At 37.8% G+C, this 18,263-nt stretch overlaps 1 protein-coding gene across 1 annotated transcript in view; it reads left to right on the top strand.

Moving 5' to 3' along the window:
• Positions 1 to 18,263, top strand: part of TMEFF2 (transmembrane protein with EGF like and two follistatin like domains 2) — a 261,091-nt gene that overhangs the window by 194,266 nt on the left and 48,562 nt on the right. Inside the window, exons 6-7 of the mRNA XM_021075732.2 lie at positions 14,084 to 14,232; positions 15,179 to 15,238. Of these exons, the coding sequence (XP_020931391.1) occupies positions 14,084 to 14,232; positions 15,179 to 15,238 (209 nt within the window). The remainder of the gene's footprint in view (positions 1 to 14,083; positions 14,233 to 15,178; positions 15,239 to 18,263) is intronic.

The raw sequence follows: 18,263 nt of genomic DNA, 5'->3' as shown, positions 1-18,263 counted from the left end.
TTAACTGCTTTGGATATGTTTTTGTTGCCCTTTTTTCCTTCCTTCTTCTCTTGTTCTTTTCTGCCTAAAGAAGTTCCTTTAGTATTTGTTGTAAGGCTGGTTTAGTGTTGCTGAATTCTCTCAATTTTTGCTTATCTGTGAAGATTTTGATTTCTCCTTCAAATCGTTGAGAGCCTTGCTGGGTAGAAAAATCTTGGTTGGAGGTTTTTTTCCTTTCATCACGTTAAGTATATCATGCCACTCCCTTCTGGTCTGCAGAGTTTCTGTTGAAAAATCTGCCCATAACCTTATTGGGGTTCCCTTGTATGTTCTTTGTTTCTTTTCCCTAGCTGCTTTCAAGATTTTCTGTTTGTCTTTAATTTGGTCAGTTTGATTAATATGTGTCTTGGGGTGTTCCTCCTTGGGTTTATGTTATATGGTACTCGTTGTGCTTCCTGGATTTGAGTGAGTGGTTCCTTTCCCATGTTAGGGAAGTTTTTGGCTATTATCTCTTGGAATATTTTTTCTGTCTCCTTCTCTCTCTCTTCTCTTTCTGGCACCCCTATAATATGGATGTTGGTGCATTTAACGTTGTCCCAGAGTTCTCTGAGACTCTCTTCATTTCTTTTCAGTCTTTTTTCTCTTTTCTCTTCTGCATCTGTTATTTCCTCTCGTCTGTCCTCCACCTCACTTATTCATTCTTCTGCCTCCTGTATTCTGCTGTTGGTTGCTTCTAGTGAATTTTTTATTTCAGTTGTTGTATTTTGCATCTCTTCTTGTTTAAGTTTTATATCTTGTATCTCTTTGGTCATTGTTTCCTGTAAGTTATCCATCTTTGCCTCCAGTTTATCTCCAATGTCTTGCATCATCTTCAGCATCAACAGTCTAAAGTCTTTTTCCTGGGGGCTAAGAATATCCACAGTGCTTAGCTGTTTTTCTGGGGTTTTTCCTTTCTCCCTCATCTGAGTTATAGTTCTCTGTCTTTTCATTTTTATAGGTTTGTGGTGTGGTGGTCTTCTTATAGATAATAGAGTTGAAGCCTCTCTTACTTCTGATGTCTGCCCCCCTGTGGCTGAAGTCAGTATGGGGGCTTGCTGTAGGCTTCCTGATGGGAGGGGCTGATGCTTGCCCACTGGTAGGTGGAGCTGATTCTAATCCCTCTGGTGGGTGGGGCTTAGTCTCTGGCTGGGATTAGAGGCAGCTGTGTGCCTGAGGGGTCTTTAGGTAGCCTGGTTACTGAGGGGCGGGGCTATGATCCCACCTGGGTTCTTGTTTGCCCTGGGGCTTCTCAGCAGCTGACTGACAGGTGGGGCCAGATTTTCCCAAAATGGCCACCTCCAGAGAAAGGCACTTCAGCTGAATATTTCCGAGAGCTTTGCTTTCAGTGTCCTTCCCTCACAACAAGCCACATTCACCCCTGTTTTCCCAGGATGTCCTCCAAGAGCTGCAGTCAGGTTTGACTCAGATTCCCATGGAGACTTTGCTTTGCCCTGGGACCCAGTGCACATGAAAGTCTGTGTGCGTCTTTTAAGAGTGGGGTCTCCTGGGAGTTCCCATCGTGGCGCAGTGGTTAACGAATCCGACTAGGAACCATGAGGTTGCGGGTTCAATCCCTGGCCTTGCTCAGTGAATTACGGATCCGGTGTTGCCGTGAGCTGTGGTGTAGGTTGCAGACGCAGCTCAGATCCTGCATTGCTGTGGCTCTGGTGTAGGCTGGCAGCAACAGCTCTGATTAGACCCCTAGCCTGGGAACCTCCATATGCCGTAGGAGTAGCCTAAGCAATGGCAAAAAGACCAAAAAAAAAAAAAGAATGGGGTCTCTGTTTCCCCCAGTTCTGTGGAGCTCCTGCGCACAAGCCCCATTGGCCTTCAATGCCAGATGGTCCAGGGCTCTTTCTTCCCATGCCAGATCCCCACCTGTGAGAGTTTGATGTGTGGCTCAGAACTCTCACTCCTGTAGCTGAATCTCTGTGAACCAGTTAGTTTTCAGTCTGTGGAGCTTCCCACCCAGGAGGTATGGGGTTGTTTATGTTGTGAAATCGCCCCTCCTACCTCTTGATGTGGCCTCCTCTTTTTCTTCTGGAGTGGGGTATCTTTTTTAAGGTTTCCAGTCCATTTGGGTGAATAGTGCTCAGTCTTTAGTTGTGAATTTTGTTGTTTTTAGGAGAGAAGTTGAGCTCCAGTCCTTCTATTCTGCCGTCTTAATCCCTGAACTATTAGCATTTTAGAACTGAGCACTATAGACGTCTTATTTATTAGCTTGTCCTCCAGTATCCAGCAGCTACAGAGCAAGAATGCTCAAATCAGATCCCAGGGTCCTGACTTTAGTGTCAGATGGCTTCAATGACCTGGCCTGTTTTCCAAAAGCCTCTATGGCTCTGGGTTCCAAACAGGATGCACATGCTGTCATTTCTAACATGAAACAGGAGACAAGTGTTTCAGGGAAGGAGAAAAATGCTCTGTCATGCACTCGGTAAATGAACACACAGAAGATAGTCAAAGAAGGAAGAGAAGGAGAAATGATATTTGGGGAGGTATCTTCAGTGCAATAAAGGACTTAGAAGTCTTCTTGCTACAAGTCACCATGGAAACCACCTGCTAAAATTTTATCCCTCTTCAAAGTTGTAGCTCAAGCATCACATTCTCTGGGAAACTTAACTAGACCCTCCAGATGGAAGTCATTGTTCACTCAGTGCTCTCAAAACACATTGTTTGTGCCAACAAAGCCCAGTTCTGATGATGCTGTTTTATGAATACTTTACTTTTTCTCATTTCATTGTGATCTCTGTTGCCAGCTGGGATCACATGGGCCATCTTGGTATCTCTGATACTTAGCTCAGTACCTGGCTCCAAGCAGATGCTCAGCTACACTTACGAGATTAGACTAAATTCAGTGAGATCCGTGATAAATGAAAATGCATGTGCCTAGGAATAAAAGACAAACAAACAAAAACAAGAAAAGGGTGGCAATAATCCTTGCATCCCTTCAAACACCTTTAGCAAGGGAGTTCGCAGTAGGGATGTATTCACACATCTTATAACTTCTTACCTTTTAAAGCTTAATATATTTGAGAAACTCTGACACGTTCTTATTTCAAGGCAAAATGTTCAAACATTTCTACTTAAAGTCCTTTATCCCAAGGGTTTCAGAATAGCTCACGACTATTTCTGGCTACCAACAGCACCATACAGCCCTGTTTCAGAGCATCAAAACTTACCAGCAACACTGCAGGAAATCAATGAAGTATGCTGGCTTGGCCTGTAAACTAAAATGCCACCATGTGTTTGCAAGTTTAACATTTCAGTGGGTGAACAAGTAAATGAGGAGAGAGAGAGAAGGACAGAGATGATTCCTTTCATATAACAAACTCTGCCTGAAAGTCATTTTTATACAGACATAATAAGCTCAATTTTAAACAGTTATCTATAAAGAAACATTTTATCCCACTGGAATTTCTCCTTGCTCATATTATTCTTTCAAATGTGGTTTAAACAATTTAGAAATAAATTATCTAGATCTAAATTAATACAAAAATATTTAGGCAAAATGTCAAATTTAATGTTTTAATTATATGTTGAAACAATCAAAAATATAACACATGAGCATCCACCACCTAGTTTTAACAAACATTTTACCATATTTGCTTTTGGTCTTTTCATAAGAGACATCACTTTACAGATAAAGCTGATGCCATCCTCCTTCCTTAATCACATTTCCCATCTTTTTCCAGGGTTAGTATATATAGCATTCTTATGAAAATTTTAATTATATTTTTCATTATTCAAATAATGGAATTTATGATAGCATGTTAAAATATGTATTAAATATAATTTTAAAAACTAATTTAAATTAAATTGACCCTAAAATGAATAGGTGAATGATAAAGGATGATGTAATCATAAAGGGAGATCATTTGATACAAGTTTTAATTATGAATGTAGTTAGTTCGTGCCAACGTAATTTAATCAACATTTTATTTTTATACTCAATTATAACAGCATAAACTTTTGTGGACATCAGTCTGGAAAGAAACATGTTGCAAAAGCACCAAGAATTCATTTCATGAGGAAATGCCATAGATATACAAATGTCACCTTATTTTCCTACTGTTATAGCATAAGATCAGTGAAATTGATTGAAAGTTGTTGGATAGATATCTTATTATTCCCATTTACCACCCGCTCTATACACACACACACACACACACACACACACACTCACTGCTCTTAGCTCCCTAAGAGCCAGGGAGTGAAGGAAAACATATTAGGTCTTAGGCTGACATTACCTAATCAAAGGAGTTGTGCCAGATCATGAAGTAAGACTCCCTTTTTTCTTTCACTACCTTATATCCTTTATAGGAAAATAAATAAAAATTAATTTGACTATAAAAATATTAATTTGACAATAAAAACTTATTTGACTACCATAAGGACTACCTTATGTCCTTTATAGGAAAGGAAATAAAAATTAAACAAACAAATGCAAACCACCTGAATGACATAATGGACAATGTTTTCAAGCTACCAATTTTACCACAGTGAAGAGCTCTTTTGCATTTACTGTGTCTTATATCTCATGTATCAAATCCTGGGGCATGATGTCAAATTGCAGCTTTCTGGACAATCTAGACTGTAATGATGTCTATACTTATTTACTCTTCAAAGTCCTTTGGCAAATGAAAGCATACAGAGGGCCAGTCTGTAAAACGTAAACATGAAGCCACCGCACTGCTGAAGTGGGTGTGGGAATCCCACAGTTGGTCCTAAAGGAAAGTGTTAAACACTCAAATGGATGGTAACAGAGAGGAGTGAGTGAGAATTTAGTCTATCACAGTATTTCAAGGCAGTTTTTTTCATTGTATTGTTTTTCCTTCCAACTTTTTATTCTGGGGTTTTCATGCCTTCTGACTTTGTTATGTACTAAGACCCATCTAGTCAGAGCAACTACGCTTCTTAGTAATCATAGAGTCACCCTTGGTTATTGAATATGTTTTCCAGCTTAATGAGCAAGAGCATACACATGATGCTAATGAGGGATTTTTGCTTCAAGATACTTTTAAAAATGTATATGAGTAAGAAGAATTGTTTACTCTGATTATTTTAAGATGTAAATGCAGCTGCTTCAAAGAGGAGAAAATAATCCTGAGAAAAATGCAACTGTGATACATGATAACGGATCACGAGTTAAATCCTGCTTCAACTCTATCGTTTATACTGAAGAGTGGTGTGAGAGTGCTTGCAGGCTTAGAGGGAGGCTTGTTTGCCCTCTAAGACAGCGGCACTATTGCGTAGCTGCTGCCCCAGTCTTCAGTTAGTCCTGGAATCAGGCAGGGTCAACATTACTACAAGGAACATTTCTCCAAGCCATAGTTAAGGGTGCTTACATGGTCTCCATCATACTAGAAGCCTGTTTGCTTCTGTCCCAGTAGCAAAGAAAGAAAATTCTCCCTACCAGGAAAGGAAAGAATCCTTTCCTGAATCCCACACACAGCTGCCTCCCTAAGCCTTGCTGCTCTGGTCCTAAGTTTCCGATTTGGAACAGAATGCAGGTCAGGAAAAAAAGCAGGAAAGGGTAGAGCAGGAAAGGCATGGGGCTGACAGTTTTGCCTTAGGGCTTTGCTGTATTAGGCCTTAAGTATCAAGGCACTAAGCCCTATTGATCCTTCCTTACAGTGAATGCCTCACTGCTGAGCTTGCCTTGCTAGGCCCTCTCGCTGACCGCCGTAGCCTGGTGACTAGTCCCCCTGCCAGCATCCACAGCACCATCTTCCTAAAGCATCCCTTTCATCATGGTGACCTTCTCATCACCCTGTGCTCAAAAAGCTTTCTGGACTCCCCATTGCCTAGAAGATAAAGGCCGCTTTTTGGACCGGAATTGAGGCTCTTTACAATCTGTCTATAGTGTTGTACTCTGCCACTTTTATTGGGAGAAGTTCATTTCAATCTGACTGATTTATTCCTGTTCCCCCCGCAGCACCTGGTACACTGGCTGCCTCTGCATGTTTCCCCATGACCTTCACTCCATTGCAGTTCTGTTAAATCCTACCTATCTTTTAAGATAGTTCAGATTCCACGTTTTCCTTCCTATCTTGCGAACATTTGACCCTAGAGTCATGTGAACGTTGGAGCTAAGTGCCGGGCACAGGGGGACCCCACCCCCCAGGGTTTCATCTCCTTTCTCACCACTCCATCACAGTTTTACTTGGTGAAGGGGTTCTGCTGATGGCTCCACCATTGATGTTTTAGGATCACTGCGCTATATTATCTGTCCCTGTCACCTGACACCACATACATATCACCTGTAACATGTGGAATAATGTGTATCACTGAGCATGTACATTAGACAAGAATGCTGAATTCCTTAGAATGGAAAAAAGGAGTGAGAAAGGGAGTGTGGCTAGAGTCAGAGGAGCTGAGATTTCTCAGTAGGCTATCTGCCCTTAGAAAAAGCTAAGGAACTTGCTGGAAATGCTGATTTCTGAGTCTCATCCAGATAGACTACATCAGAATTTATTTTTATTTTTTAATTTTTTAAGGGCCACACCCATGGCATATGGAAGTTCCCAGGCTAGGGGTCAAATTGGAGCTACAGCTGCCAGCCTAGGCCACAGCCACAGCAATGAGGGATCCGAGCCACGTCTGCGACCTACCTACACCACAGCTCACAGCAATGCCAGATCCTTAACCAACTGAGCGAAGCAGGGATCAAACCTGTGTCCTCATGGGTACTAGCCGGGTTCATTTCCACTGAGCCATGACGGGAACTCCCTATATCAAAATTTCTCATGTCCAGTCTTACACTAAATTTGGGAAATCTCTTCCTTTAGAGGGTAAGAAAGAATATTTACTATAATTGCAACTCACAACAGCTGCACATCAGAATCACCTGTATCAGTTCAGACAACTGCAGGTACCTCGGCCTCATACCAGACCTCCTAAGTGAGAATCTTTGGGTTGGTGCCCTAGGTTGAAATATCCCACAGAAGGTTTCGATCTACACCCAGGATTGGAAACCACTAAGCCAAAGTAAACTATGACTAATATTGATTGGGTAATAACAATTCTAAAATACTGTTAAGCACTCTCCATATATTATTCCATCCCATCCCTACAATTCTGAGTTAGTATCTCCATTTTCACAGATTTGGGAAAGTTAAGTAACTAGTCCAACGCAATACAACTAGTAAATGATCAAGCCTCAGTTAAATACAAGCCTTTGATATAAAATTCCAAGTTCTAGTCTCATTCCTATCTACCTTTAGTATTTTAGACATTGTTTTAATATATGTCCATTAGTTTCTTTCCTAGGAATTGTTCCTCTTGTTAAATATGTGAACATGTTTAACTTCCTTTTGAAAGTTCTGACATTGCCCAGGAGAAGGGTTTCTCAGCTTAGTTCCCCTTCATTCATACACCCATTGATTGGCTATCTGCTGCCCTCGGCTTTTCCAATATTCCTAAGTCCTTTCCATCTAACAGGCGAACTTCTATGTTTAACTTCCTATAAAGAGTTAAGTATTAATGGTAACTGAACTTTTTGCATGTACAAGAGAAGCCTGGTGCCCCTCCAACAACCTCTCTGCAGTTCTGGGTAACACATCTGGGTAAAGGCATTGCTCCTTTCTCCTAGGTTTCTAAACAAAAAGAACTGCCTTTCTCAAATTAAAAAAAAAAAAAGGAGTTTCCATTGTGACTTGGCAATAACAAACCTGACTCAATAACAAACGTCAATATCTATGAGGACGAGGGTTCAGTCCCTGGGCTCACTGAATGAGTTAAGGATCTGGTGTTGCCGTGAGCTATGGTGTAGGTCACAGACTTGGCTCAGATCCCGAGTGGCTGTGGCTGTGGCTGTGGTGTAGGCCAGCAGCTGCAGCTCTGATTCAGCCCTTAGCCTGGGAACCTCCTATGCTGCAGGCACAGCCTTAAAAAGACAGCAACAAAATAGTACTCACCAAACCTCTCATATGTTACTGAGTAACAATGTGGTAGATGTTCTACTCTTAACCCCTCAGGCTAAACTTTTCTACCTTTTGCATAGAGCGTTTAACTTTTCAATGTATATTCACATCTCTTCTCTCATTTTTTTTCCTCACCACTCAGTCATTCCTGAATTGTACTTTCTTTACAGGTAGAATACTTATCAAGTTCCATCAAAAGGAGTGACATGAAAATTAACGAATAAATGGGTTTAAAGTATCACAAGAGTCTTGAATGAAGGGTGCACACTGTTTTTACTCTTACTAATATAACACAGCTCACCCATTACAGTTCTGAAGGAGAACGCTGATAGCAACTCTGATCTCATGTACTGGCCAGGCCAAAAGGAGTCTGCATCCTAACCTTAGAGACAGACAAGCTCAAGGGAAACAAACCAGTCAAGGTCCAAAACAGGCCAAGAGCCACTCTCACTGCAATGCAAGTGAGTGCTTTAAAACTGATTAGGAATGTTGTATGGTCAAGATTCTGAATGGACACCAGATCAAGGACCTTGGGAGAGGAATAAGTGACAGCCATGTTTAATAGATGAAACAAAATCTAGTGAAATTAGAGGGCAGCCACAAGCCAGACACATGAATAAGTAATTTGCTACCAGGCAGCGTTTGCATCCTCACACTCTGGTGGATGACGAGGCGTTCTTACATACATGGGGAAAGGCTTATTTAACTCATTTCAGAACATCCTTGAAAGATGCATTTCAAGAGAGGCAGGGAACTAAATTAATGTCAAACTCCCCCAAAATATTCATGAGATAATTATAAATGTATGTGAGTTGTCTTAGACACAACCTTTTACTTCCTATAATTTAGATTCTTCACTCCATCAAGTGGTCTTTTAAAATTATTGGATGTTTCTCTTCTTTTTTTTTTTTACAATTCAGAGAGCTAAGGTTTTCAGTCAATGTTAATTTTCTTTGAAGGATTTTCAGAGGGGAGTATTTCCACATAGAGACCCCTGAAATTATTATTTTCAAGTAGGGCTGATTCCTTTTCTTTGTAGCCTAGAAGAAAAGAAATCTATGCAATCGTGGTGTCAAAGTGTCAAAAGACTGAAATAGGTTAAAAAAAAGAAGAAGAAAAGAAAAGAAAACACAAAAACCCTTAAAGGCATCCACACAGTCTTCAGCCTTACAAATACTTGGCTCATATAAAATACTTGTGACATGCTGTAATTAACTAGTTACTCCTCTCAGAATGAATAATAATGCAATTATTTGCCAAACGCAGTGAAGAAGGGATAGTTTCTGTTTTTAAAAATGTTTGCCTTTCATTTCTGTAGAATTAAAAACCCTGGATTAATTTACATAAGCTGCGAAAGCACAGAGTGACCTGCAATTTCACCGTTACACTATATGATAATTCTGTCACCTTTTTATTAGCACCTTACATTTTCAATGGTTTGAAACAGTACTAAACTGACAAGTCACTACCATGTTAAAATTGCACTGGTTCTTAAAAACTGCACCCGCATACCACAGAATATAAGTAGGCACCTGGCTGGTGAAAACGTCTCCTTAATGGGACTTCCATACCATTGAAGCCATCAAGGGCTAGTGTGGGCTCGGTTTCCTTTGTCTGTGTAGACACAAACAGAAGGAGGAAGGTGAACCTTAGTTCTCCAAGGTCCTTCTCCTTCCTTAGAGATTCCATATGCCAAGTAGCACAAAGTTAGATGAGAGTTTATCTGAACATATCACTGGTTCTCTTTCCTATGTGGTAATGTCTAGATGACTTTTTTTTTTTTTTTTCCAATTCCATCCCACCATTATCTCAGTAATTCATTCAGCAAGCATTTATGGAAGACTTGCTATGATGCCCTGTGGTCGGTACTAGGAATTCAAAAGTAAAAAAGACACATTGCCCTTGAGATGGTGGCAAACAAGCAAAGATATAAACTAGAAAATAGGCACATTAACAATGTCATAAATGCCACCAAGGAGCCCACTCCCCCAACACACATACTTAAATTCATTCATTCATATAAGCACACAAAACCCAGCTACCTCGTGAATATGAACTTCCAAAATTTCTAGACTCTTTAACAGTTGTAAAGCAGAAACTTGGAAAAGATTTAATGCTAAAACCTTCAGTTTTGTAATTTCATTAGAGTCAGTTGGAATGTGTTTGTGTGTGTATGTATATCTGTATAAATGTGATTTGGGGAGAGTTCCCTTGTGGTGCAGTGGGGTAAGGATCCTGAATTGTCACTGCAGCATCTCAGGTCACTGCTTCGGCTTTGGTTCAATCCCTGGTCCAGGAATAACACAAGAGTGGCCAAAGAAAATGTTTTTGTAGAGCTAACGATATACAAAGTTTTGTTAAGGATAAAATATTCTAAACAATTGATGCCTTAAATAGTCAAATTAATTTAATACTTATCAGTTACTCATTCTGATATTAGGTGTTAATTCTGAATGTTTTAAAACTAATAGTCTCTGATTTATCCCTGTGACACTATGACACTAAAAATCCTGGGTCACTCATTAGGGAAGCCAAAGACGAAGACTCAATATGATTTAAATTCATAAAACCATGATAAATATTCCAGAAGTAAGAACAGCCTTGTTTTTTCCAAACCCCATTCATCCAAAGTATTAGTTAGTTAATAGTAGGAATTTGGGTCTATCTTGTTTTTCATTGTACTGAACAGTATGCAGAACACTGCAGGCTTTGGCATCAGACTGCCTATATTTGAAATAAGGTGCTTTCCCACACAAGCTGTGTGACTTCTCCAAGCTTATTTTTTCTAATCTGTAAGATAGAGATAGACTAGTAACTACCTCATAGAGATAGAAGGATGAAAGGAGTAATCTCGTACAAAGCATGCAGCACTGGGACGGACATTATCATTAACTTAGCTAATGTTATGATTATCATTATTCTCAAATTCAAGTGAATCGTCATCTGATCTCCATGAGGACATTTAATATTTGCCATGGTAATTATTTAGCCTACCCTATGTCTGTTTTATGGCAGTACAGTGATGATAATTTATATTAATTTTATCATTTCTTAAAAAATATAAAATCATATTACTATATTCATTTAATTGATGTATGTATTGAATGCAGAGTTACTGAAAGTTTAATGTATGAAAGGTGTTGGGCAGGGTAGGCAACACAAAGATGATTTAGCCACTACTTCTAAAAGTCCAGAAGTACTTAGAGTTTGAGATCATGGTCCTGAAATCCTAAATAATTATGCCTAATAAAAAATATAGTAAATAATGATCATATAATCAAAGTTCATTGGTCTTTCATAAACATAGAAATGCTAGGTCTTTATAAACCAATCCTAACATTTCCTTTTTTCTGAGCTACATAGTTTTTAAGCCATTTCAGCAATCAAGGAGGGTTCTTTCACTTATTCAAAGGAAAAAAAAAAATTCCTCATAGATTTCCAACTTCCAATGGTTGCTGAAATTCATGAACTGATTTTTTTATTATTTATTATTTATTTAACAGATGCAAGGCTCTAAGAGGTGGAGAGAGAAGGGAGGTTTTCTCTTTAGTAGAGAAAAAGAAGTATAATCCATGCTTTGATGAAGGTTATACCCAGCAAAATTACATCCTACTTTCACCTGAAATAACCTAGGTCCCCCTTTTGAGATGAGAATAGAAATGCCAAATGTCTATACTTTTTCCTTAGCCATTCCTTGAAAGGCTTTATTTGAGGCAGCAAGAGTAAGGAATTTCCAAAGGGGAAACAAACCTCGAAAGGAGATCCCAGAACGAGCGATGCTAGCGAGGAAGGGAAAGGGAAGAAGATGTGGGCCCAAAAAGTCTGTGGGACTAAGATCAGATCAGTTAAACAGGAAAAAATAGCCAATTAGAAAAGGAATACCTTGCAAGATATCCTGAACAATTGTTTAGGTTGGTGCTATGGCTTAAGTGAATTCTTCACTCAAACATTGAATCTGGTCAATTCAATTTAACCAAATTTTCTCTTTACATCTTTATTCTCATTTCATCATTTTGTTATGATAGCAAATGGATTTCTCAACTGCCAGTCATTTTCTGGTCAAGATTATATATGGTATACATCCCTGAATTTCTTTGGCTTCAATTTGGAGAAACCTTCAAAGCCCTTGATGGCTTACATAATGTACTCTTTAGAAGAAGTTTTCACATACCTTTCTCTCTGTTGTGATACTAACAGGTAATTATTTCATTGTCTTTCAAGGAGACAGTCCCTAGAGTCTAACACAATAGTCAAAACCTAAACTGGTTTCAGCATAAATGAAGCTATCGTTTCAAAAATACAAAGTGTCCATCCTTTCCCCTCTCTATTTACTACAAACAGTTAAGCAGAATAAACCTGATCTACAAAGGCACTTCTTCAAATCCATTATGAAAAGGACCAGAAGCTCTTTGAACATGCAGACCTGACCTCCGATTTTTCAGATGCCAAGAATCAGCCAAGGAAGCAGTGTCGTGATCCCAGTAGCTGTCATCATGGCCACCTAAGCATGTAGAGGTGGTTACCATTTGTACCTATTTGTTCCTAAATAACTGAAGTGGTACAAATAACCAAGTGTTCCTAAAGCAGTTGTCTACCAAAAAAAAAAAAAAATCGGGTATAATACCACTTCACCTGTCAACATTTTTAAGAGATCTAGGTATTTCTGATACAGATGGTCTAAAGACTACATTCTGAGAGGCACTGGTGTGTAGACAAACCCTCTCTCACTCAATCAATGAGCTGATCAAGCAGTGATTCCCAGGAAGTAAGTCTGGTGCCAGGCTGAATGCTTAAGAATACAGAATCCTAGGCTTCTCCCTAGATTTATGATGGCCCAGAAATCTGCTTATAAATGTTTAAAAGTTCTCCGGAAAATTCTAATACACAGCCTGTGGTGAGAGGAAAGGGGTTGTATTTTAGTTGAACACATCTGTAGGGGGTCCTTGTTCCACAATTTACTAGCTCTCTGACCTTATGTAATATCATTGGTCTGTAAAATGGCTGTTGTGAAGATTAAAGAAAGCAATGCATGTTAAGAACCCAGCATGTAGTAAGCTGCTTGTTATTGTTATCATTATATCTGATGCTCAGCTCTAAGTAAGATATACAGAAGTAAAATGAGTAGTTCACCGCTTTTAGAAGCATATCATCTATTTAGAAAATAAATATAAATATTAATAAAAATTTAAAACAGTTTATATTCTCAGGCAGTAACATATTTGCCCACACAAACAGACACAATATTGAGCCACAAAAAAGACTGTAAAATATAGTGAATGATAAGAACATAGGAAACATCAAAAAAGCTTGCTATAAAAGCGGCTAATTCTTTTAAAATTAATTCAGGTGACCTAATTTTCATTAATTCACTGAATTTTTCTTTCTGTTAAAAATATTAAAATCATGAGTGATGATCAACTTATTATTTAAAACTGAAAATATAGTAGTATGTATCTGGGAAAGACTCCATGGATAGACTTCAAGGGGTCCATGAAACCTCTAAAATATCATGCAGAGTTGCTTATATGAGTACAAATATTTCTGAAGAGAGATCCATACCTTTTATCTGATTCTCAGAGGGTTTGGTGGTCCCCCAAAAATGTTAAGGACCGCTGAAGGCCCAGCTCTTATGTGCATCCTCATATAGGCTGAAGAAGTGTAACTCCTGATTGCATCCCAAATAATCTCCTTGTGTACTTTCTCTTAAAAGTCCTCTGAATCATTTTCTTCCAGCTTTCACCATTCAATATCCCAAGAAAAGGAGTAACACAGTAAGATCTCATTTAAGGAAATTGTAAAGCCGAGTTTCATGGCTACTTCAGCCTATTCAATTTCTGCAGGCATCAGCACGGAAGTTTATGTACGTTTTAAAAGTTCCAGTGGCACAGATTAACTGACGATGATTTTCTGAGTTTTCCCTTTTTATTTTTATCCATTGCTCACTCTTCTGAATTATTTTTGATTAGTTCTATGTTTCTTTTCATCTCAGGTAGAAGAGTGAAGGAACTTCCCCTGGAAGGACATAATTCAATTTTTGCCAACTTGCATTTTGCCAACCTAGCAATTCTTCCACTTTGTGTTTTATTTAAAATGTGGTAACAACACTACTGATGTTACACGTTTTTATTTCTCTCTTCCTTTAGGTGTGTGTGCAACATTGACTGTTCTCAAACCAACTTCAATCCCCTCTGTGCTTCTGATGGGAAATCCTACGATAATGCATGTCAAATCAAAGAAGCATCATGTCAGAAACAGGAGAAAATTGAAGTCATGTCATTGGGTCGATGTCAAGGTAATGTTCACACCAAAATTCATTTTAAAGAATGTCTTTAGTCTTTGTGTAGAAATGAAAAGTGGAGATAACTCCTTATTAGGCAGCAATTTCATTTTTGAAAGACCGTTGTGATTTGTAATGGATAATAAAGTTTACTGTAGCAAATGTGGTGATTATAGGAATTCGAGGGCCTACTGGCAATTGTCCATAATTTTTTTAATGACCACACCTGTGCAATATGGAAGTTCTGGGCCAGGAATTGAATCCAAGCTGCAGCTGTGACCTGAGCCACAGCTGCAGCACAGCTGCGTCTTTGAACCCACACCTCTCCAGCAACCCAAGCCACTGCAGTTAGATTCTTAACCCACTGTGCCATGGCTGGAATTCCCATGTTTATTCTATATAGTGGGACTGTATCTTCAAACCATCGACACAGAGGCCAATATTCAGAGAGAAAGTATTCTCCTTGCACAGGGAAAAAAGGTGAAAATCATTTTTAGCAAAAAAAAATCTAGAGTAATTAGACAACCCTGAAATCAAAAGCAAATCACACCATTTTTATGGATTGATTCAATAAAAATATTTCAAGTATATTTTTATAAGCAGGATGTACTAAAATGTTCTATTTTGTTGGTTGTTCAGAAACATATTTTCTTGATTTTTGACTAGTTATTCTTTTACCCAACCTATCTCAGTTATAATTGTGAACCTTCTCCTTGCCCTAAACATTAGAAAGCCTGTATCATTCTATTATTCACTCTCAGACAAATTGACATTGTAAAGCTTCTTTATATAAAGACTGCTTAGAAAAATACCTTGATTGCTTAGTGAAAATACCTTCATTATAATTAAGATACTATTTTGAAGGATGCTATCAAAGACAGCATAGAAGATACTACTTTGAAGGATATGTTTGATAATATCTAGGAAATAATTAATTTTTATTCCTCATTTTTTAACACAGATAACACAACTACGACTACTAAATCTGAAGATGGGCATTATGCAAGAACAGATTATGCAGGTATGTAGTATTTTCTACTGCAAAATATGAGCACCTGTATTAAAGAGTCCTGGAGAATCACTGTTTACCATTTTAAGTTGATCGTGCAAGATTTCTGACATGTGCAAGTGTTCTCTTTCTTAGTTCAAGTTTTCAATAGGCAAGATTGAATATTTGTTGAAGCAAATAGGACACTTTTTTTGCCACAGTTAAAGCAATTGTCAAAAATGTCAGTAAGATATAATTAACTTGTTTTGACAGAAAAAAATGGTACAAATGACAAAACATTTATCAAATTAATGGGCATCAATGGAAATTAATGCAATTTTTGGCAGTGTATTGTAATAAATGCAAATGTTCTTGAATTTTTATAAAAATCAACAATAAAAAAGTTTAGTCTCTAAAATAGCTAGAAAGAAAGGAAAGCTATAAATAGTAATATAGGCTCTCTCTATTTGGATGCAAAGTTAGAAAGGTATGGTTAATTTATTTTAAAAAATAAATTTCTCAGAGTTCTGCTGTGTCACGATGGGTTAAGAATCTGACCACAGTGGCTCGGGTCGCAGCAGCAGAGGTTTAATCCCGGCTGGCCTGGCACAATGGGTTAAAAGGATCCTGCGTTGTTACAGCTGCAGCTTGGATTCCATCCCTGGCCCAGGAACTTCCATATGCCATGGACACAGCCATAAAAAAAAATTAAAAATAATAAAATAAATTTATTTAATTTATTTAGTAGCTAAAATGTAAAATTATAGTTACTAAAAATTACGCTCTGACACACTCAAAATTATAAAGCGCTTTATGTAGAAATGTGTAAATCTTATTTACCAATTATATTATTTTGAGGACTATTTTTACCTATATAATTTTCCTTGGGTGAGAAATAATTTACCGATATTCAAATAAGATTTTAACAGACTCTTAAATTTTATAGAAATTTAGGGTAAAAAATGTAACAAAAATAAAATTATTGAGGTTGATAATGATATGTGGGTTGGGGTTTTTTTTTGGGGGGGGTGTCTTTTTAGGGCTGCACTCGCAGCATAAGGAAGTTCCCAGGCTAGGAGTCAAATCGGAGCTGTAACTGCTGGCCTACCTCACAGCCACAGCAATGAGGGATGCAGGATGGGTCTGTGATCTATGCTACAGTTCACAGCAACGCTGGATCCTTAACCCACTGAGCAAGGCCAGGAACTGAACCTGCGTTCTCATGGATGCTAATCAGATTCCTTTCTGCCGAGCCACGACGGGAACTCCCAGTTTTTTTAAATCAGTCTTCCATTTAGCTATGAAACGTTCGTAACTAGATTTATGGCTAATATTCATTCAAAAAGTTGCTTGCCTTTTGAAATACCATACTATTCACTCTTTGTGCAATTGCATTTCCTTTAATAGTATTTCTCCCACTATATTTATATACATAATGAATCTTAATGATATACTTTAGAGTTAGATGTTTTCCTTATAGATACCTCAAACCTCTTAGAATTTGAAAATAACAAAAGGATTCTTAAAATTTTAATCTTAATGATTTTCAACATGTAAATAAAACTTTTTGTGTGCTAGAAGCCTAGAATTATCATGGACAATAATAAGAGGAAAAAAAATGCTATGTAGATATTGTCCAGGAAAAATATTAACAGGTATTCCTCGAGAGTTCCTTTGTGGCACAGTGGGTTGAGGATCCAGCATTGTCACTGCACAGCTTGGGTTGCTGCTATGGCACGGGTTCAATCCCTGGCCCAGGAACTTCTACATGCCACGGGTGCAGCAAAAACAAACAAAAAAAAGAGTTCCCACTGTGGCACAGCAGGAAACAAATCTGACTAGTATCCATGAGAATGCTGGTTCCTTCCCTGCCTCACTCAGTGGGTTAAGGATCTGGCTTTGCTGTGAGCTGTGGTGTAGTGTAGGTCGCAGACATGGCTCAGATCCTGCGTTAGCAGGCAGCTGTAGTTCTGATTCTGCCCCTAGCCTGGGAACTTCCATATGCTGTGGGTGCGGCCCTAAAAAAGCAAAAAAAAAAAAAAAAAAAAAAAAAAAAAGAAAAGAAATATTATGTGAAAATAACAGTCCATAGTCAAGTGTGAGAAAAGAATTATTTACCCAGAACTCCTCATAGCTCTACATGCACTGTAAAATTCTTAAAAGATATGCATATTTTATTTAATGGTTTTTATGTTTTGCAAGGAATTTCTAATATATACAATATACACACAAATATAGGCTATATAGTAAATGAACCCACATGTATTCATCATAACCTAGCCCCACCCCCATACCCATCATTCCCCACTTTCAAAACATATGGAAATAAACTCCAGAAATTACATCATTTTATTCATAAATACTTTACCTTGCAGCTCTAAAAGATCAAACCTTTTTAAATAAAATTACAATGTCATTACCACACCTAAAATAAGTAGAAATAATTCCTAATAATGCAAATCTTTTATCAAACTTATTTGATGACTAACACATTTCTTGTGGCACGTTTTGCAATACTAGTGTCACCTCTAGGAAAGCACTTTGGAATATGCTGATCCACAGGAAAATGTTAAAATTAATGAAAGATAATACTGGAAAATTAAAATCTGAAGCTAATAGCATATTTAAAATTTTTTAAATGATATAAAATTTAAATTCAATTTTTTTTTATAAATAATAACTATATGTTGGCATTTTAAGTCATTACCTGACATATTTAATTCTACTGTAGTCTAAAATATTTGGAGATTTTACAAGGATCTCAAATTTATAAAAGGAGTAACTTACTAACTGTACTTAAAATACTTTACTCCTCCTTTTTTTTTTTTGGCAAAGTAATTCATTTGGAAAAAACCTCAAAAATATAACGTTTTGTGACTATCTTCTCCATTGAACCATCCATCACCGGACTCACAGGGAAATAAAACCTCTCCCTGAGAATTGTCCCTGAAACTAAGAACTCTTCAAGTTGATTAGGATCAATATGTAAATATATGTGCTTTTATAAAATTGCACCAATAAATATTATAATAGTGTTTACCGTTCTCTCAATATTATT

Source organism: Sus scrofa, chromosome 15 (genome assembly GCF_054392235.1).
Source record: "Sus scrofa isolate SSC_HxYL_T2T_F1_AM1 chromosome 15, Sscrofa_HxYL_maternal_Yorkshire_Landrace_v2.0, whole genome shotgun sequence".
Classification (NCBI taxonomy): domain Eukaryota; kingdom Metazoa; phylum Chordata; class Mammalia; order Artiodactyla; family Suidae; genus Sus; species Sus scrofa.
The sequence above is the reverse complement of the archived record's forward strand: the minus strand, read 5'-3'. Positions and strand labels throughout refer to the sequence as shown.